The 23,103-nt window shown below is 40.9% G+C and overlaps 1 protein-coding gene across 1 annotated transcript in view; it reads left to right on the plus strand.

Moving 5' to 3' along the window:
* The window catches only part of cdh7a (cadherin 7a), a 292,083-nt gene that overhangs the window by 254,988 nt on the left and 13,992 nt on the right, over positions 1-23,103 (plus strand). Inside the window, exons 10-11 of the mRNA XM_072451151.1 lie at positions 2,951-3,068; positions 17,377-17,625. Coding sequence (XP_072307252.1) covers positions 2,951-3,068; positions 17,377-17,625 — 367 coding nt within the window. The remainder of the gene's footprint in view (positions 1-2,950; positions 3,069-17,376; positions 17,626-23,103) is intronic.

A 23,103-nucleotide genomic window follows, 5' to 3' on the forward strand; every position in this document is an offset into this window, starting at 1 on the left:
CCTCCGCTCTCCTCTTTTCTCCTCTGCTCTCCTTTTTTCTCCTCTGCTCTCCTCTTTTCTCCTCTCCTCTCCTCTGCTCTCCTCTGCTCTCCTCTGCTCTCCTCTGTTCTCCTCTCCTCTCCTCTGCTCTCCTCTCCTCTCCTCTCCTCTCCTCTGCTCTCCTCTGCTCTCCTCTGCTCTCCTCTGCTCTCCTCTGCGCTCCTCTTTTCTCCTCTGCTCTCCTCTTTTCTCCTCTGCTCTCCTCTTTTCTCCTCTGCTCTCCTCTTTTCTCCTCTGCTCTCCTCTGCTCTCCTCTGCTCTCCTCTTTTCTCCTCTGCTCTCCTCTGCTCGCCTGAGTCACTAACTTGAATCTTCGCTTGTTGATTCTGAATAAATCTTCTACGTTTCTCAGTCCGCTGTGTCTTTTTTCCATGTTTCTTTATTTGGACTCGATCAGACCTTGTATTTCTCGGAGTGGTCAGTCATGCACATCTTAAATGTGGAAAACAGGATGTAGTCCCAGACTGAAACATTTTGTAACCGTCAAAGTGTTTTGTCTTGCAGTTAAGAGGACAGGCCGATCGCCTCCAGGTGAAGACGTTGTGGGTTTAATTCCCTGTTGAGATTTAAATGAATGTAGCCTTTTTGTGCACATTTGAGTTTCATGGGAGAAACAAGCGCTTCCAGAGAAAACACCTCTAAATACTTGACCCATGCCATTTTCCTGACTAGAATCCAACTTGAAACTTCTGCCAGAACTCAATTTGCAACAAAACTCTTGCAATTTTTATCCCAAACTTGTTGTCATGTAAACAGGGCCTGTGACAGTAATCCGTTAGAGAACATTTCCCAGTAGCAACTTGTTCCCAAGAGGCGTCCAGCTCCTGCCAAAACAGCACTTAATGCCCAGAAACACACAAGATGCTATGAAAATACAGCCAAACATTATAAAAATAAATCCATAAATCACCAAGTGTGCTGCGTTTTGTATGTGTTTTATTGTGCAAACTTGTCAAATGATTATTTCTATTGTACATTGAGACTTTTTATATTATTTATGAAAATGAACAATTGTTTTATTATTGTCTTATGTTATAATATTTCAAATAACAAATAAAATGCAATACTGGCATTCTAGTATTTTTATAATATATCTATTATTTTTACAGTTAATTCATGGCTGCAGCCTGGGGTTTTCAGCAGCTCTCTCTCTTTACAGGGACAATAGTATAACACTGATAGATCTGCCTCCAATGTCAATGAATTATTTAACCCTAAAGTACAAGCAACTGCATTTTCAACTTTAGCCTACGAGTTCCATTTGTTTGTTGACTGTAAACAAAGTATTACTCTATGCAGAGTTTTGTCACGTTATGTGTTTTTGATTAAACATGTGACAGTGCACATGAATGGACATGTAACGTTATGGACGAGGGACGGATGAAGAGACTCCTGGAGAAAGGATTATGTTGTCTTTTTTTTCTTTTTCTTTTTGGCCTGTATAAACTTTATTAGACAGGACAGTGTGGTGTGGAATGGGGTTGAGAGAGGGAAAGACACTCATTGTCAGAGCCAGATTCAAACTCACAAAGCTGTGGCCGGCTGCTCATGGAGTACAATCAGTGTTTTATCACTTGATTTAACCTATTGTTCTGATACAACTTAGAAATCATGTTGAGGGCCACAAGAACTCCTCTTGCTGGTGGGATCTGGCCGAAGACCAGGGGTCTCCATCTTATAGTGCGGCCCCATTTTAAGAGCTCACAAAGGGATTTCTAAAACATTTGCCGTCTCAGCCAAGCTTGGTTGTGGCGCCGTGACCTGCAGCCCTCCACGTGCAGCAGCATGAGCAGCAAAGACGCCAAAAACATACAGTTTTTATGAAGAGTGCAAATCAAAAAAGTGTCAAGGACAAGTGCGTGTGTCTGATCTGTGGCTCCAGCTCTCTGTGGGTAAGAGATACAGTACAGTGTGTAGTCTATGATTTTTGTATTGATCACTGATGCTTAACTCTTATTCCCCTCGCGACACTTTAGTGTTTCCTCTCCGTGTCGACCTGCACAAACTTTACTCTCCTCTTTCCGTACAGTCATTGCTCTGAGCGCTTCTTTGATGTGTGACCTTTTCTTTTGTCTGTTGCTCTTTACTCTGAGGTGCAGGCAGTGAAGAGAGGGCTTGGTTAGGTTTAGAATCAGACTGGGAGAAAACAGATGCACAGGAAGATCAGGGCCACAGGGGAAAATAACAACCACACAGCCATGTTCTGCTGGTGTCAAGATACAAAATGTATTTTATTTGTTGTTAATCAGCCTCATATTCACGGAGGAAGATGCAAAAGTGTGAATGAATGGAAGTGCAAACTGATGCCAACGCAGCTGAGACACGGAAGTCAAACTTGTTCTTGCAAAAGACAAATGTTATAAATATACCTCATTTTTGCAGCCTGAGTGTTATCTGTAGCCTCTCATTCCACGGGGAAGGACAGAAAAGAGGTGAAGGTGTGAAAGGCCAGGGGCTGTGTAGGGAGACTCAGGGCCTGGGGGTAATGGGGTGGGGGGGATTACACAACATACAATAAAATCACATCATGCAGCCAAGTGACCCCCCCCCACCTGTGGTGCCTCGGCCTATACACAAATTACTTGAATTTTGAACCATGTCCTTTGAGATCCCCGACGCTGGAAAAGCTCTATATAAGTCACTGTAATAATCACTGTGAATAATTAGGATGATAGGAATACACATTAGGACAGACATTTGATCAATGCATTCTCAGTGACAACAATATCTGCTGAAAAACAACATATTTTAATCCTTTAAACCTAAAACATTGTATGCTATTCGATATGAAGACAAAATCAATGATATCGCCTTTAAGATTGGCACTTTTGCTGTATTGTCTCTTACTGGTGTTTCGTTTCTGCTGCTTCAGGTGATTGACACTTTTGCTATCTGGTTTCCATGGTTACAGGTGATCCAGACCATCAGTGCGGTGGACAGGGATGAACCTCTGAATGGCCATCGCTTCTACTTCTCTTTAGCTGCACCTGTCGCCAGTAACCTCAACTTCACTCTGAGGGACAACAAAGGTATGGGACTTTGACTTGATTCTTGCCTTAAAAAACTATTTCCTTTGGTATATGCGGAGTAAACATATTTGCAATGACTTAAACCATTGTCCATCCAAAATATTCACTAAATTAAATTAATGTCTAAATCTGGTGATTTGAGCATTTTTAATATAGATTTTTTCAAAATTCTGTCCATTCCATTCAGTCGTGTATTTTAACATTCTTATAGATATGTCGGTGTGATCCCTCATTCGTCCAGGCGTGTTCCATTGTAGAAAAAGCTTCAGTTGTAGTCATCTGGACTCAGTTAGAAAAAATTAAACGTTTCGACTCTCATCCAAGAGTCATTGTCAATAACAGAATTTAGGTCGAGAACTCCGATATTTGTACTATTCTGTGGTAAGTCCAGCCCATTGGGCGGAGCCTTCCTGAAGAGGAAAGAGTTGTTTGTTTCAACAGAAACTCACACCTTGTATCTACCGAGCCTATTCAACCCTTTAATGGGCTATTAGTCTCCCCTTTGTCTTTGTGAGATCCTGGCTCAACCACCCTGAGTACCTGATTAGCATCTAAATGTCCTGGTCCTGGTCCTCTACCTTTCCAGGGGTTCAGTATACCATTGTAGACTACAGGAAGATTGAATCTTAGTCCTCCATTTCTGTTTAAAGAAGGTCTTTCTTTTTTAACAAAAACAGCTTCCTTAACTCCTCTTTCAAACCATCTTTTCTCCCTGCTTAAAACCTTCACCTCACCGTCTTCAAACGAGTGATTAGAGGCTTCAAGATGGAGATGCACGGCGCTCTGTGGTCCTGAACTTGTATTTCTTTTGTGCTGATGGAGTCTCTTGTGCAGAGGCTGTTTAGTCTCACCTATGTAACGTTCTTTACAACTTTCTTCACTGCATTGGATAGAATAAAGAAAGACCTTCTTTAAACAGAAATGGAGGGCTAAGATTCAATCTTCCTGGTATCTATAATGGTATACTGAACCCCTGGAGAGGCAGAGGACCAGGACCAGGACATTTAGATGCTAATCAGGTACTCAGGGTGGGTGAGCCAGGGTCTCACGAAGACAAAGAGGATACTAACAGCCCATTAAAGGTCTGAATAGGCTCGGTAGTTACAAGGTGTGAGTTTCTGTTGAAACAAACAACTCTTTCCACTTCAGGAAGGCTCCGCCCAATGGGCTGGACTTACCACAGAATAGTACAAATATCGGAGTTCTCGACCTAAATTCTTTTATTGACAATGACTCTTGGATGAGAGTCGAAACTTACATTTTTTCTAACTGAGTCCAGATGACTACAACTGAAGCTTTTTCTACAATTCTCATAGATACATTTGAAGAATATTCAACGTGGATTATTACAATAATGTTGTTGTGAGCTTCTTTTATCTGGCATTTAAAAATTTTAACAGCGAAAATGTGTTCCATAAAATGTGTCTGGGTCTTTTTTTATTCTCTGCGAACAAGGACGTTTGTTAGCTTTAGCGTGACAGTAACGGAACGTTGTGAAAAGCGCTTATAAATGCACAAAACGGTGAATCATTAGGATGCTACAGCCCCGAGCCTGTCCACGGCAAACTGACTGAGCGTGCATCAAAAGGGTGTAAAGACTTTTGAATGAGGGTGCCATCATCATGCTCAAATTCAGAACTGTGTATTTGGGCCTCAAAACAAACCCCTGCCATGGACAACATAGATGGATACAACATACTTCTGATGGCTACGGAATAAAAATTATGACACAAACTGCACCGATGACGAGAAGAATAACATAACTGCGGACGATGGAGGAAAAAATCACATACAGACTCAAACTGAAAGAGTTAGTATGTAAAAGTAACTGGCCCTGCTCTTTTTTATTTTTGTCTTTTCTTTAATATTATTATTTTTTTTTTTTTAATTCATTAAAATACAAAATGAGGGTTCAATAAATTAACTGCAAATAGTTCAAAATCAACTAGTTATGTTTCTCACGTGTTAAGATAAAAATCAGGAACAGCAGCTTTAATTTACAGAACAATACTCAGCGATTGTGCCGCTGTCATGTTTTTATGATCTAAACATGTATGTGCATTATATCAGAACCACTAAACAGGCTCCGGTTCTAGTCTCAGCCCAACATGTCCAAGAAGGCGGCCCTTAATCTTTCACTTTAACTCAAAAATTTAAATTTACTTTAACTTCTATTTTATCACATTACAAAACTACAAAAACGAATATTCCACCTGCTCCGGATGCATGTGGAGTCGAGTTATTGCCTCAAACACAACGTTCTCCAGGTGAGATCTACTGTTCTTGACCAGGCGCTTTATGGCCCAGTGGATTCTGTAACCAAACCTTTACCGTCTGCTCCTGAGTGGCAGCTGAAGCCAAACAAAAATGTCCCCCGCTGAAAATGGCATGTGGCCTTTTACGCTCAGTAAAAAGCTGTAGACGAGGTTAGGTGCACTTTCTTTCTCTAAATCCAGAGCCCGGCAGCCGTGCGATTGACACTTTACACCAGTCACTCTGCTCTCACTTCAACACATCAAGCACAGACAGACAAAAGACAAAGAGAGACTGACTTTATTGGCCAAACACATGATCTGAATAGGATTGAAATACGTTTTTAAAAACAATAAATACTTCCCGCTTGTACTTCTGCGGAAAGTACAAATCTAATCTTTTGGCGTTGCGGGTGGTTTCTGAGTGTGTTTGGGCTTTCAGTGCCAGATCAGCCTAAATGTGACTGTGGTGCAGGAAAGAGTAGTTGAAAATGTGAAAAAGAAAAACTACATTACACCCAAAACTGAAATTTTATCGCAGTTATGTGTATTATTATAACTGCTGGTACTGCTGCGTCTACTTACGTCTTTGGCAGCATAGTTGACGTTCCTTCATCTCAGCCAGAAAGTCCCAAGTTCTTCCCTGAAAATATGACTCTGAGATTCTATGCAGGGTTTTCCATCTTAAAGCAACATCGCGTAACTTTCTGGAGGTCTCGCGTCATTTGGTGTGAAAGCAGCCGACCTTTTTGAAGCCTGCAGTGCGTGGAGCGAGCACAAGCGCGTGGAATTACAGCCCAGAAGAACTGAAAAGACAAAAGTAAAAAGACAAAAGGCTAAAAAGACACCAGGCTAACAAGACACCAGGCTAACAAGACACCAGGCTAACAAGACGCCAGGCTAACAAGACGCCAGGATAACAAGACGCCAGGCTAACAAGACGCCAGGCTAACGTGACACCAGGCTAACGTGACACCAGGCTAACGTGACACCAGGCTAACGTGACACCAGGCTAACAAGACACCAGGCTAACAAGACGCCAGGCTAACAAGACACCAGGCTAACTTGACACCAGGCTAACAAGACACCAGGCTAACGTGACACCAGGCTAACAAGACACCAGGCTAACGTGACACCAGGCTAACAAGACGCCAGGCTAACGTGACACCAGGCTAATGTGACACCAGGCTAATGTGACACCAGGCTAACAAGATGCCAGGCTAACAAGACACCAGGCTAAAAAAAAAAGACCTTTTAGGCTAAAATACTTCATATTAATATTTCTACTTGCTTTTCCACTGTTATTTTTAATCCATCCGTAGCGCTTATTAACATTTGCATCAAGTAATGTTTATATCAAATATTAACATGTGAGGTCAATGGGTTAGTCAATCTGAAAAAAAATCTGAAGTTTAGAACATGGAAAAAAAAAAGATCACCTACCTATATTTATATATAATACCAGGGAGTAGGTGATCTTATCTTAATATATAATAGTATATAGTATATAATACCGTATTAATATAAAGGTGTGTACAATTAAATGGTAAAAGATCCATGCGTCCATCTTCCGCTTATCTGGGGCCAGGTTGCGGGGGCAGCAGTCTAAGCAGAGACTCCCAGACTTCCTTCTCCCTAGACACTTCTTCCAACTCCTCCGGGGGGATCCCAAGGTATTCCCAAGCCAGACGAGGGACGTGCCTCTTCCTGGTGGGACATTCCCTAAACACCTCCCCAGGGAGGCGCTCAAGAGGCATCTGGAACAGATGCCCGAGCCACCTCAGCTGGCTCCTCTCGACGTGGAGGAGCAGCGACTCTACTCCAAGCTCCTCCCGTGTGACTGAGCTCCTCCTCCTATCTCTAAGGGAGCGCCCAGCCACCCGGCGGAGGAAACTCATTTCGACCGCTTGTATCCGCGATCTTGTCCTTTCGGTCATGACCCAAAGCTCATGACCATAGGTGAGGGCAGGAACGTAGACCGACCGGTAAATCGAGAGCTTTGCCTTTCAACTTCTTCACCACAACCGCAGAGTCAATCTCACGTTCATCCTTCCCTCACTCGTGAACAAGACCCTGAGATACTTGAACTCCTCCACTTGAGGCAAGGACTCCCGACCCACCTGAAGAGGGCAAGCCACCTTTTTCCGGTCCCAGTGCATGCTGCAGGTCCGGGTTTGATGGAGCCATCAGGACAACATCGTCTGCAAACAGCAGAAATGAGATCCTGTGGTCCCCAAACCGGACACCCTCCGGCCCCTGACCCCTTTCTTTCATCCGTGCATTTATTAGTAGATTAAATCAACTCAAACGGGGGGAGGAGTTTTGGAGAGAAAACGACTACACCCACTAATTTGACGCGGCGCAGATACTCCACCTCTTCCAGTCTGTACAAGCAAGATTTACAGGTGCGAGACCCAGCGTCAGGACATCGGTGTTACAGAATTTAGTACATATTAAATGTCCTTAGACTATGAAATGGCAAATATAGCTAAATGACCTTCAAACAACTCAAGGAAGATTTTTTTATTTATTTATATGACCATTATTATATTTTTGAAAGAGTTCTAAAACTGTAGAGAATGTGCAGTGTGTACAAATACTCGCATTCTAGTATCTTTCATTCTGACATTGTTGTACTTTTTTTAAAATGGCACAAACTCGGACTGAAATGTGCTACTAAAAAGTACTTTCAGTTAGCCTGATGCTAAACAAATGCAGATTGTAAGAGGTGTTTAAGAGTGATAAATGTATTTACAGTCATAATTGGCAATACGCTGAAATATATTTTGATTAATTCATGCTTGATGTTTGTTTCATACTGTATAAATGATGATTTATTGACGTCTGCCATGGTTTTCTTTGGCAGCAGTACAAACCGTCATAGAGATGTTAAAAAGTAAATGTAAGCATAGTGGAACAACAAAAGTCTGGGTCAATACTGGTACATATTGACCCAGAATGTTGTCAGGATGTAATTTATGCAGCTTTGTACAGGATTACGCAAACAACAAGCATGAATGAATCAAAATATAGTTCAGCGTTAGCCGATTGTGATGGAAAACCAGGATAAAAGCTCATAAAAGTGTATTTTGCATAACGTGTCCTTTAAACAAGTGAGTTCCGTGACCGGGGATACCGTACGTCTCAGCCACTTTTCTCTGTTGGATTTTGTAGCACAGAGGCAAACTACACCCGCATAAATCCAGAGAAAGTGCAGCTATAAAGGGATCGACCTGTTACTTCTCTCTCACACCTGAGGCAGACACTAGCGCTGACGGCTCCCCCTGATCAGTGGCCCACTTCACTCTCTGCTCCAGAGGCTGAAAAAGAGAGAATGTACTGTACCTGCGAGTTTTTCAACGTCCACGGTCAAAATCTGCAGGTTTTTTTTTTCATAGCACTGAGCTTGAACGGACGCAATTTTTTGAAGACAAGTTTGAATGCTTTTTTAGCCTTTTTAGCTTTTCATGGTAGAAAATGCTTCACAGTGAGTCATCTGGTCGCTGTTTTAGAACAAGACGTTTGGAATATCATCTGAAATGCATTTTGAACCTGACAAAAGGACCCTTTTGAGCTCAGGAGAGTATTAATGCTGCTGCCAAAAGCCAAAATTAAAATGTCTCAATTTCAAAAACCATGTGAAGATTTGTTTCTTTTATTATGTCAATTTAATTTAAAATTATGTTATAGACAAAAGCATAGTGTCGTCTTTAACTTAAAACCAGGCCCGTCAAAGTTAAAATGTTAAACTGATGCGATTAATCATGGAAAATGAATTACACTGAACACGCTCTTTTGGATTACACAGAGGCTTAACTGAGCGAAGCAGGAGCTGCGCTGATATAACACGGTTAAATGTACATATAGAATCCGTCGGTTCTCACGTGGACGAGCGCAGATCACTGGTGGCTGATGTTTACGAGTGCTCCACGCCGCAGAACGAGCCAAAGAGATCGCCACAGAAATCTCGACAGGCACGGAAATACGAGCTCGCCCGCTAGTCTTTTAGTTAAAAGAATAATAGATGTTCAGAGCCAAATGCGTCGTCGATCAGCCGCATGACGTAACGTACTCAGACTGAGCCAAATGGTTTCCCAATGTATCCTCAGAACACACAGGCTTTACAGGTGCACACACGCTGGGGATTCATTTACTCATTAAATAAGCGATAATTTCACACATGCCTTAATGTAAAAAGATCCATGGCCCTGTGAAAGCTGTCGTGAGAAAATGTGCTTTTTGATACTGCACAGTCACCTGCGTATGGAAAGCACCTCATGGCGCCTCACAAACACTGTAATCGTCCTCGCTGCTCTCTTCTGCACGTTTTCCTTCCTCAGACTCTCCTAACTGCTCAGAGGATGAAAGCTTGCTCCTGTTTCCTCCGTTTGGCTGCACCAGATGCACCGCTGCACGACATGAACCCACGTGGTTATGTGATGATGCTTTAGTGGCAAACTTTTTCTCTAATAACTGATGTATATTTAATATAAAAATATATTTATTATTATTAGAAAAAAGTCAATTGGATCGGCCTCAAATATTCTGATCGGAGCAGCTCCGATCTTCTTAAAGAAAATGTGCAGAAACACTTCATATTAGAAGGTTAAAGGTAATTAACGTATGTGCGGTGTGCGATTACAGAAAGAAAAAATATTTCAGCTGTTATTAAAGTAAACCTCTTTGTATGTGATAAAAGTCAATATTTTATCACATACAATGGAAATGTTATAAAAGGTGAAAATTATATAAAAGGTGAAAAAAGTCAAACACAATTTTGAGAATGCTAAATACAAGTGCTTTTAATAACTTCCTATTTCCAAATGTCTTTGTTTCTTTGTAAATTTAACAATGGATTTAGTTCAACCTTTTGAGTCTTTATTAATTGTTTCTTGTAAGTGTCAGAAAACAGTATCTCACACCATCCTGGTACACTTCCAATCCACTGTTTACATCGCACTCGACTATTCTCCAAACCCTTTCTCTTGACACACAAATGAAGAGCCGAGCTGACATCTCCTTTACATCCGTTTCCTGACTCCTGCAAGGCAAATGAATTTACACAATTCGCACACAAGGCAATTCAAAGAAAATAGACATGAGAAAAGTCACAAAACAGTTTAAGACATAAAAGAGAAGAGCAAATAAAATCCTTTCAGTCACATGCACAGCTAAACAAAACAGTTTTTAGCTCAGATTTGAACATTGTCAGAGCAGAACCTGTCTCACATCTTCAGGAAGACTGTTCCAGATTTTAGCTGCATAAAACTGAAACACAGATTCCCCATGTTTAGTCCTGACTCTGGGCACCAGCAGGAGGCCGGTCCATGTTTAGTCCTGACTCTGGCACCAGCAGGAGGCCGGTCCATGTTTAGTCCTGACTCTGGCACCAGCAGGAGGACGGTCCATGTTTAGTCCTGACTCTGGCACCAGCAGGAGGCCGGTCCATGTTTAGTCCTGACTCTGGCACCAGCAGGAGGACGGTCCATGTTTAGTCCTGACTCTGGCACCAGCAGGAGGCCGGTCCATGTTTAGTCCTGACTCTGGCACCAGCAGGAGGCCGGTCCATGTTTAGTCCTGACTCTGGGCACCAGCAGGAGGCCGGTCCATGTTTAGTCCTGACTCTGGCACCAGCAGGAGGCCGGTCCATGTTTAGTCCTGACTCTGGGCACCAGCAGGAGGCCGGTCCATGTTTAGTCCTGACTCTGGCACCAGCAGGAGGCCGGTCCATGTTTAGTCCTGACTCTGGCACCAGCAGGAGGCCGGTCCATGTTTAGTCCTGACTCTGGCACCAGCAGGAGGCCGGTCCATGTTTAGTCCTGACTCTTGCACCAGCAGGAGGCCGGTCCATGTTTAGTCCTGACTCTGGCACCAGCAGGAGGCCGCTCCATGTTTAGTCCTGACTCTGGCACCAGCAGGAGGCCGGTCCATGTTGAGTCCTGACTCTGGCACCAGCAGGAGGCCGGTCCATGTTTAGTCCTGACTCTGGGCACCAGCAGGAGGCCGGTCCATGTTTAGTCCTGACTCTGGCACCAGCAGGAGGCCGGTCCATGTTTAGTCCTGACTCTGGGCACCAGCAGGAGGCCGGTCCATGTTTAGTCCTGACTCTGGCACCAGCAGGAGGCCGGTCCATGTTTAGTCCTGACTCTGGCACCAGCAGGAGGCCGGTCCATGTTTAGTCCTGACTCTGGCACCAGCAGGAGGCCGGTCCATGTTTAGTCCTGACTCTGGCACCAGCAGGAGGACGGTCCATGTTTAGTCCTGACTCTGGCACCAGCAGGAGGCCGGTCCATGTTTAGTCCTGACTCTGGGCACCAGCAGGAGGCCGGTCCATGTTTAGTCCTGACTCTGGCACCAGCAGGAGGCCGGTCCATGTTTAGTCCTGACTCTGGGCACCAGCAGGAGGCCGGTCCATGTTTAGTCCTGACTCTGGCACCAGCAGGAGGCCGGTCCATGTTTAGTCCTGACTCTGGCACCAGCAGGAGGCCGGTCCATGTTTAGTCCTGACTCTGGCACCAGCAGGAGGCCGGTCCATGTTTAGTCCTGACTCTTGCACCAGCAGGAGGCCGGTCCATGTTTAGTCCTGACTCTGGCACCAGCAGGAGGCCGCTCCATGTTTAGTCCTGACTCTGGCACCAGCAGGAGGCCGGTCCATGTTGAGTCCTGACTCTGGCACCAGCAGGAGGCCGGTCCATGTTTAGTCCTGACTCTGGGCACCAGCAGGAGGCCGGTCCATGTTTAGTCCTGACTCTGGCACCAGCAGGAGGCCGGTCCATGTTTATTCCTGACTCTGGCACCAGCAGGAGGCCGGTCCATGTTTAGTCCTGACTCTGGCACCAGCAGGAGGCCGGTTCATGTTTAGTCCTGACTCTGGCACCAGCAGAAGGCCGGTCCATGTTTAGTCCTGACTCTGGCACCAGCAGGAGGCCGGTCCATGTTTAGTCCTGACTCTGGCACCAGCAGGAGGCCGGTCCCTGAGGTCCTCAGAGTCCGAGATGGTTCATATGGCACTAACATATCCAAGATGTACTTTGGTGCTAGGCCATGGAGAGACTTGTACACAAGCAGAGCTGCTTTAAAGTCTATTCTCTGAGCCACAGGAGCCAGTGCAGAGACCTGAGAACAGGACTAATGTGATCATACTTCCTGGTTCTTGTCAGGACCCGAGCAGCAGCGTTCTGGATGTACTGCAGCTGTTTTACAACTCGTTTGGAGAGACCAGTGAGCAGCCGTTACAGTAGTCTAATCTACTGGAGACAAACGCATGGATAAGTCGCTCCAAACCTGATTTAGACACTATATTTTTGATTTTGGCAATGTTTATTAGGTGTTAAAAAGCTGCTGATGTTATTGATTTGATGTGGCTGTTAAAATTCAAGTCTGAGTCCATTATTACCCCCAGATTTCTAATTTGGTTTGTAGGTTTTAGAGCGAGACTCTGGAGGTGACCGCTAACACTTTCTCTTTGTTTCTGTGGGCCAAAAACGATTATTTCAGTCTTGTCTGAGTTCAGCTGGAGAAAGTTGTTTTGCCTCCACACACTGATCTGTTGGATGCAGTGACAGAGTGAATCCACATAGTCACCTGCCGACAGTGAAACATAGATCTGACTCGTCTGCATCATTGTGATAGGACACATTTTCACTGCGTATCAGCTGACCTAACGGCAGCATGTAGAGGTTGAACAGAAGGGGACCCAGGATTGACCCACAGGTCAGGGTCATGTGGTCTGAGACACAGTTACTAATTTTAATAAAGTACTTGCTGTCTTCCAGATAAGAATTTTACCAATTTAGGGCAGTGCCAGTGATGCCCTAAATTGCATCATGCTTTGTAACACGGCCGTCACAAAGCATGGCGTGTCTCTGAGGAGCTTTGCAGACGACAAGGACACGAAACCCAAGCCGTTAACAGCCAACAGGTTGTTTGGAGCGAGCCATGTGTGTTCCATGTAATAAATTGTGTTAATAATAGTATCTGTCAGCGCTCCAGGCCTCGTACTGTGTGTGTGACATTATAGACGATTAACGCTTGTCCAACTGACATCCAGGCAATGTTCTTTTCACGACGGTATACTTTAAATACATAAATGTACTTCTGAACTGCCATCAATCACGTCTGTTGTTGTTGGATAAGATTGTAGCTCAGGTAGAAGGTGGTAATGTATCACAATTATTATATGTTGTCAAGTAAATTGTAAATAAATGTTGTTTGGAAGATATGCAACATTTTGTGTGTATTGTTTATAGTAAAAACTGCTACAAAACGAACAGATTAAAAATATGAATGAAAAAAAACGTTTAAAAACTTTTGAATACTTTTTGGGACATTTCACATTCATCTGATGTTTTATAGGGTCCGGCCCATATGGATTTTAGCTACGTAACTTCCGGGCCACTGTGTACTAGAGCTAAAGGCTAACTTGTGACATGTCGCTAATGAGCAGCTGCCATTGACTTGAATGGGCCCTCTGGGGCCTTGGGGCTTGGTTTGAACACATTTCTGTTGGATTTACTGCATGTTGTTATCAGGATACTTAAGATATATTCATTTCTGTCAATATGACCCACAACCTAAGCTCAGGTTCTGTTTTTTTTCTTTTTGATAGTGTAAAAGGTATAGAAATAAGTGCTAAGACATTCTTGTGGCACAAGAAAAACAAGAACTCAATAAAGCACTGGCAGCCTTAAGAAGACAATAAGATGGCACAGTCAAAGCTCTTTTTTCACACAATTTCTCTCAACGCAACTTCAAAAGCCATTTTCTTCAAATGCATTTTTTCTCCCACAGAGACATAAACATCAGCACCTACACAACAAACCTTACAATCTTGTACTACTTATTTATACGACCCATTTATTTTTGAACATAAATGAACAAAACAAACAGAACAAAAAGGCAAAAAACAAAAAGTCCAGAAAATAAAACGTCAGTCCCTTCCCGTAATAAGAAATTCAAAATCCCCTCTATATGTTTTGGGTCGAATATGAAATTAAATGAAGCAAGAAATTCAAAATCAGAAAGAAAATATGGATGAACTCAAATATCAGCAGTGGTGCTTGGATTTGACAATAAACATCAGGATGTTAAAATTGCTTTTTTTTTTTTACTGCGAGTTATGCATAAACTGCTGTGCAATTATTAACATTTCTTATAAACAAACAGTAATTTTTAGTTCATTTTGAGCTTCTGCTTATTATTAGTCTGTGAAAAGTCATGGAAAACAATTATAATTAAACATAATAAAAATAAATCCTCATTGCAATTCTAAGTAAACAGTAAAAGCAATATTTGATTTGTTTATCGGAAATTTGAGTACACAGAAAGGTAATATTTCTGACATTTAAATTAACAATACTACATGGACAAGCTTTAATCAAAGTATCAAACAAAACAAACAAACGCACAGTTAGTTCTACCAAAACAAAAAAACAACCCATTTCAGTAAAACAAAAATATTTATACTGATATACATGAAAATATATGAAACCTAAAAGACTTTGAAGAGGATTCTGTTGGTATCTAGGCTAGAGAAAACAAAAAATCTCCAACATTCCCAAAAAAACAAGTGCTTTCATGTGATTGTGTTTTGAAACATGCCAAAAACACCTGTAGAGTTACTTTGTGTTTGTACCACAAAAATGCAACATACTTTTCCGGATTGTTACTTTGATGTCTCATAGTGTCTTTAAACTCTAGATGTTATAATTCCTTGTTACCGTTTTGTTACTTTTGGGTTCCTTTGAAGTCAGTTGTTGTTTTATTTTAAATTGGGAGTTTCTTTGAGTTAGCCGGGCTCTCAGCGCTGCTGCTTCTGCGCCTGCTGAACAAAGACATGCTTTTGTCAATCAATAAAAAAAACACTGGGAATGAATGTGTGTGACTGAAAACCTTTCAGTATTAGCAGCTATTTCCGGAGCACATCTGAATCGCACTCAACATTAGAGAAGCAGTATTGACTTAGCATGCTAAGGTACAAAAGGTTTATGTGCTTTTATTAACGTTTTTATAGACTTTTGGTAGCATTTTTGGTCTTGTTTTGTTGGTCTTGCCCAGAGGAGGAGCAGGCGGCTGCATGAGTCTAGCTGGAATCAGGCTTTAAAAAGCTGTGCAGATAATACTTAAAGATGGGCTGGGACGAGACACGAGAACGAGATTCGATTTCTTTTTGGTTCAATTCACAATTTTGGTCACATTATTATGATTACTATTATGATTGCTTTTTTAAAATTATTATTATTATTGTCATTATTATTATTATTGATTATTGATTTTTTAAATACTGTTTATGTATTTTGTTATGTAAGTCAGTTTTAAACATCCGGACTATTGAAGTTGAAGATACATTCTGCAGTGTGAATTCCCCATTGCATCACAACTGATTATCACAATATACTCATTATCCATGTCACATATACTTCATTCATATTATTTACATGCTTTAAGTAAAACTGCTCCTCTGTTCTCTCTGTGTCTGTGATCTCTTCCTGTACTACTTTAATTTAATGTGCACTTCATGTACGTTTTCTGGTGGTGGGTGCTTGTTTCAGTGGAGATGCTATTGCTTTTCCTGGAATATTCCACAATATGATATGATCCATTTTGAGTTTATTCAAATATAGGTGTTTTATTGAAAATTAAAAATAAAACAAATTGAAAAACTGTAACTTGGACATTTGGTGTCACCTGCTCTTGAAGGTAGATACTCTAAATACAAATAAATTCTCCATAGAAACAGGCAGGTGGTCTCTAATTGAATATATTTTCTGGTTTTCTATGGATGGTGCACATTGAAACTTTGAATCTTCTGTTTTTGTCTGTATTTTCTCTTTATTTACAATTCAACCTGTTAGTACCACACAGTCTTTAGTACATACTTTATCACATATGTTCAGAGTTGTATTTTTTAATTTCATTTAGGACTGTGCGTATTAATCAGTGCGTCAGCAACAACTTCATTTTAAATATAAATATGCCAGAGTTATTAGCACAATAGCTAAATACCATCCGTTGTCCTAAGGCAGGTAAAAAACATACATTTTGCATTCAATCATTGGTGTTTTGCCTGATTATTTAACAAGAAACACGTTAAATATCAGTTCAAGTATTCCTCAGTTTGAGCCGAAAAAAGGCCTTCAGCAACTTAAATCTGTGTGGAACAAAACTCAGACTGTTTAAATCAAATAATCTCGTGCCTTTAATGCATTCAAAGCACTTGTTAGATTACCCACAATGCCATTGGTCTTGCGTTGCATGATTTTATTCCGTATTGTATGTGTGTTTTTCTAAATTGGTTGATTTGAACGTTTTATAGACATTTTAGCTTGATCTTCTGCGTTACTGTTTGTTTTATGTGTTTTGTATTCAACAGGGTAATCATTGAGTGTGTTTCCCCATGTTTAAAAAAAATATATACATTAAAAAAATTAGACAACAACAGACACATAACGTGACATCACAAGACATTAACATTAAACCTAATTACACAACACGTCAACACAACACACCTGAGACATTAAGAAAACTGAGACTATTTACAGTAAAAACAACCATCAAAAGTTTGTAAAGCTCATCTAGGGCAGGGGTTCTCAAACTTTTTCAGGCTGGGACCCCCAAAATAACCATGAAACCGGCTCGAGACCCCCACAGCAAAATAATTACAGATCTATCTGTTTAATTCCAAGTTTCAACCCTTTTAAAATCAGGTTTAATTATATTTATTTCAGTAGTTTATGTTATCTTACCCAATTTCACTAAAACTGTAAAACGTACTGGTTTCAACTAAAAAAATATATTAAATACAGTTTGATACAGTATCATTTTGATATTACATCTTGAAATCAGCTCGTGACCCCCAGCACATGCTTCGTGACCCCCAATATGGGAACCGCCGATCTAGGGAAGCATGACTGATTTGTTTTCAACCAACGATTTTTTACTCTGCTCTAAAATACTGAATTGCTGCAAGAAGTTTTCCGATCCTTACGGCTTATAACGCTGTAATTAAACATACAAAACACCGACCGTCTTTGTTTCCCCCTCCTCCGTTTCCCCAGACAACACGGCGTCCATCCTGACCAAGCGCGGGGGCTTCCGGCGGCGGGAGCAGGCGGTGTACCGTTTGCCCGTGCTGATCGTGGACAGTGGGACGCCGCCTCTGAGCAGCACCAACACCCTGTCAGTGCGCGTGTGCGAGTGCGACTCCGACGGGGTGGCCCTGTCCTGCGGAGCCATCGCCTACACCGCCACCGGCCTCAGCACCGGCGCTCTCATGGCCATCCTGGGCTGCATCATCACTCTGCTGGGTAAGACTTCTGAACAGGGAACACACACAAGAGATAATCTAATCTCACGATATTTACTGCGGTAATGTGCAGAGGTGAACAGAAATGTAATGTTGTAACAGTATTTTAAAAGAAGTTTGAATCATTTTGAGTAGAATTTTATCTATAGAGCTCCCCCTGCTGCTCTCTTGTGAAAATACACTGTCAGAGAACTTTTTGAATGTATTTAAATTAGACACTATAATCAAATACAAACATATTTAAACTTTTCAAATATAAAAAAAAGAGCCAGGGTTTCTCAGGAGAGTTGTTTTCGGGTCAAAGTTGACTGGTTTTCCGCGGTGAGACAGCAGGGGGCGACGATGGACGCAATCACAGGGTCTTACAAATACATTCAATAAGAAAATGTTACTCAGTTCTCCTTTAAAAGTGCTAAACAGCAGTTGTTCACGTTGTCTGCACTGAAATGGGGCAAAATATCGTAGTCTATGTAGTTCCCTTGGTTTTTTAAGTGCTTCCACAATAAAACAATACTTTCAAGCAAAGGAGCATCATTTATTATATTGTGACATGATGAGACTTTTGACGACAGGGTATTACTATATTTTGGTTATGGTTACATCCCTGATGTTTCAATATATCAAAGGTTGGTATATTGGCACTGTTGTTGACACTTCACATACCTTTAGCCTTTAGCATATTTGTCTAAAGGCTGTAAAATGTAAAATCAGATACAACATAAAACATGAAACACAGTGCAGAGAGTGAGAGCAAAATTTCAATTATACTCTTCACCCAGTCTTTGATTGTTGGTTCACTTTGGGTTATCAATTTGTGTAGTAATGGCCTTCTTCCCTGCTACCAGAAGCATGTTCCAAAGGTGTCCATTTATAGTACGACTGCATTTGAGGCTTTGTTGATCTTGGTCTAATAGTTTATGATTAGGACGGTCCCAAATCGTGTGATAATGATGGACCACTTGGCAAACCACAATTACTCCAGGAATATAAGTATTTCCCTGTGAACAGTGCACACTTTGACATGGTTTGTGGTCTTCCATTGAGAACACATATACATGTTCCCATTTTTCATTTGTCAAAACAAAAATTCCCTTCTGTTTTTCACCATTTTTTCAAATACATTTAGTAGAATAGCTGTCTAGATTATTAACTATAGTTTAGATATAGTTCCCCTTGAAATGTTAGATTTGTATGCCTTACTAAGAGTTATAGTGGTCAGCGTCTTAAGTTATTTTTCAAAGTTTGTTTTTACACAGTCGGGTAGAAAAATGGTTGTGAATTATTTCATTCTGTATTTTACGCTCTGAATTTAGAGTGTTCAATATGAGCACCTGACACTGAATATTTAAAAGATGAATGTCTCTTTTTATTTTACTGAGATAAACACTGCGACTGAAATTCAGAATAAAAACAATTCAAGCATGTGTTTTTTTTCAGGGCAAATACATTCAAAATGAGAAATTCAAAATCCAAAATTGTCTGAAACAGATTGTCTTCCTTACCCCGCCTCCAGCTCGCCTCCTCCTCAGTGGCAGGTCACTCCCCTCAGCATGTGGCGGACCTCCTCGCAGCCAATCAAATCGATGCCCACTCCCCCACGTTTGAACCCTCTCAGCTGCTAATGCCACCTCCACACTGCCATCCTCCCCTTAACCTTCCATCCTCCCCTTAACCTTCCATCCTCCCCTCTCTTGACCACCACCAGTGTCCAGGCCCCTCACACTCATAATCGCACGTGTCTTCTGCTGAGGTCCGAGCGCCTTAGAATTGAATCATGCAATAACCCTTTCCACTTTCCTTTTTTTTCTTCTGAATTCAAAATCACACTCACTCTGACAGTAATTTGCTTTCATTTTCGCCAATATTTATGCAAGTTTCATGCACACAAAAGGCCAAGCGACTGAAGTGGACACAACAAGGACACAACAGTAGTTAGCAGTTCTAATAATGACTCTAAACGGACTTTCAAAGCTTCAGCCAAAACAAGTAGAAGATGATCTGATAAGTAACAATGACATACTGCTGCAGCAAGTCCATTAAAAAGGCACTTTAATTTATTATTTTTAAATAAAGTTTAAGTAATTTGCATGAGTTCTCATCTGAAAAAAATAGCAAAAAAAACTTTCCCTCAATATTTTGTACATTTGAACTTCATAGACTACTGAAATGGCATCCCAACACTTAATTATTTAGTTATGTAATTGTGATTGAATTTTCAAAAGTGCTTTACAAAGAACAATAAATGTGATGCATTATGGCGTTATGAAATGGCAGTTTTAATTTTTCAGTTCAATATTTGTTCTTTCAAAAGAGTTGAAAACACCGCCCACATTTGAGAATTACATTTTCTTGTTGTAATTGTTAGTCCATTTGTTTTAGCGTCTCATCAGTGAATTCTGCTCACAATGTAAAAAAAAAACAAAAAAACAATAATAATCACCTTCAATAATTGCAACATTTATTACATCGAGTAACATTTCTGCTGCACAGTTGCATTAAAGTGCGTACGACAGGTGTGTACGATGTTTGGTGTATTATACCTGTTATACATAAGTTATAGTTTTACACCATTTGAGTTGGTATTTGTGGAGAAAAGTCAAAAAATATTGTATGCATAATTTACACAAAGAAACAACTTTGAACAACTTTTGACTCTCTAAACATTAATTCAACAAAATAAAACTGCTCTCATATATATATATATATATATATATATATATATATATATATATATATATATATATATATATAGATTTTTTTTTTCAAATTGACATTTTGTGTTTTATCTTTTAATTGAAAAACAAAATAATTTAGGTTGAGTTGCAATTGAGTCTTAAAGGTTGAATGGACAATTTTTTTGGCCCAAATCTAAGTCTTATTTCCTCGTGGTGTGGACTGCCAATTAGTCCTGCCACGTATCAATCATAAAACGCACCTACCGCTCACCTGCAGCCGCGTGCGGATCGTCCCCACGTTTCCGCGTGTCTAAGCGCATGGATCTATCATAATATAGTTCCCTCAGTGTACGGGACAAAATGAAGACGGAGAAAGACAGTTGAGCTGACTCAGAAGAAGACGGAAATCTACGGGAGACGAGAGATGCGATGCGATCTGTCGCGCTAATAAACAAACGCACGTGTGTGTTGTATCAGTCCGCACGGGGAGTGCGCATGCGCACTTCCGCCTGCGTTCTCAAATCACCAAAAAATCGTCCATTGCGCCTTTAACCAATGTTGTTGACAGGGAAATTCAGCAGAAAAGTCAACGGATTGTTCTGTAGATGTAAAAATACAGCAGGCGGCGCTAACATCGTGGTAGCATTTAGCATTCAGCTACGTTAGCATTCTTGAATAACTGTACAAAGGTCTATTAGTGTATAGAGGTCATGGACGTTCCCTCAAATGCCTCTGTTTTTGGTGCATTATTACCATACATAACGTTAGATTTAAGACATGTTTATTATTTGGCCATTAGCATTCATAATAATGTCAATCACTTCTATTAATAATCAACGTATAACAGTGATACACACTATGATGTTAACAAGGCTCTGTCTTACTCACGTTGGGGAAAGTTACACGGGTCACCTTTAAATACCCATATCTATTCATCAAATAGCATCGCAAATTGGTCTACAAATCTACACTTAATATTAATTCCATCCTAAAAGGTCTTGAGAAACTTGTTATTTCTGATAAAAACCTTGGATTCCTCTATAAGAATACACTCAATTTCTGCCTTGCCTTTTACTACAAGAATCCTCCAGCTCGTGTCGTGCTGTTACCCAAAAGCTCTATTTACCGACAAAGTGAAAGCCGCTACAGAAAATGTGTTTTTGGCTGTGCCGCTCAGGTCTGGGTTAGGGTGTAGCGAAATTAATGTGGACGATGACTCACTAAAATAGCCTGAATCCTGAGTGTTTACAAAGATGAAGAGACTGTCCATTCTTGCGGCGCTGTGAGGAAAGTTGGTTCTAAAGGTTCAGCGGAGGTCAGGGCAGGGGCCATATTTTTCTCCTTTGGTAAATACACACGACCTGGGCCAGTGCAGGCTGAATAGCACGCGGCATGTTTACGAGTCAAATTGTCAAATCCAACTAACGGGATCAATTACCGGCTTTAGTCCAGGAAAGATGCTTTTTAGAGCAACTTTTCAGTTATTTGGCGAAGCTTAAAGGGCTTGTAATATGTTGAATCCACCTACCTGGAGAAGTGTTTCAACGCATTCATACCACTTAATATTTATATGACTTTTTGCTGTAGTCTATAAAATAGGTTTTCTTTATGAACTTAATTTTTTTTAAATGAAACCTTTGATTAATTTAATTAGCTTTAGTAAAGCATAAACCAAGACGTAATTGACAATGAAGAAATGGTTTATTAAAAATGGCTTTGTAACTAATGAATTAATGGGTTAAGTGTTAGGGTTAGACTGCTCTATTACGGGTGAGTAGTCAAACAGGCTTGTGAGTGTCTTTTTGTCCTTATTATATTTTTTATGCTGTGCAGTGAAAAATATAGACAGTAATGAAGTTAGTAGTCACTTTGAATCAGATATTTGGGGGGAAATATTGTTAAGTGCTAGTTAAAAACACCCATGTCGGTCGATCTAGTCAGGTTATTAATTAAGTAGTCACAAAGCCTTCAATCATTCTTAATAAACTATTCATTCGTTATGAATTGTTATTGTTCATGCGTTTTACTTATTGCTTTTAATGTGTTACCTTCACAAGTTTGCCTTATGTTGTGAGCGGGTTTCACTCCAGCCATCCCCAAACCCAAGTCCCTGAATGAATATCAAACTGTCAGTTAATTATTGCATTATTATAATGGATTTCCATGCTGTTCTGGTTGAAGTCCTTGTCCCTGAAATGTGTCCTCAAGTATTTACCCCTGCTATAACATGTACTAGTTCTACTCCATTTCTAAAACACTTGATTAATAAGCCATAGTTAATAGTGAATACACTACGGGAGAAGTGGTCACTTGTGTTAGAGTCAGTATCCGGTACTCGATATCCTCACTGAAGTGAAGCAGCACACAGTATTTAAGTGAACTGATGACAGGCTTCGTTTAAGTCACCTGGAAGGACGAAAAGAGGATTCCACATCTAGCTTCATCAGAGCTGAAACAAATATACTTTGACTTTACTGGTTGTTCTACAGATTTATTTATTTAATTTGTTTATTCAACAGGGGAAGTACAATTAAACATTGCCACCAAACAGGGAACCAATGTCATGTACATAAGGCTTCCAGCCACTGTCCAGCCCTGGTTAGGCTTTTAAAGGAGCTTAGTCAAATAAAGCACTTCAAAGTAACTATAAAAACAGAGAAGAAACAAGGCATATCTGTCCACTAAATCCCAAGGAAGTTTAATGTTAATGATTCATTTTATTTAAGCCAGAATTTCAGATTTCTGATGTCCGACTGCGACTTAAGCTCCAGCTGCAAAGAGTTCCACAAGTGTGAATCTTTCAC

The sequence above is a fragment of the Eucyclogobius newberryi genome, unplaced genomic scaffold, assembly GCF_026437365.1.
Source record: "Eucyclogobius newberryi isolate DKJ021-1_F unplaced genomic scaffold, fEucNew1.0.hap1 SCAF_18, whole genome shotgun sequence".
Lineage (NCBI taxonomy): Eukaryota > Metazoa > Chordata > Actinopteri > Gobiiformes > Gobiidae > Eucyclogobius > Eucyclogobius newberryi.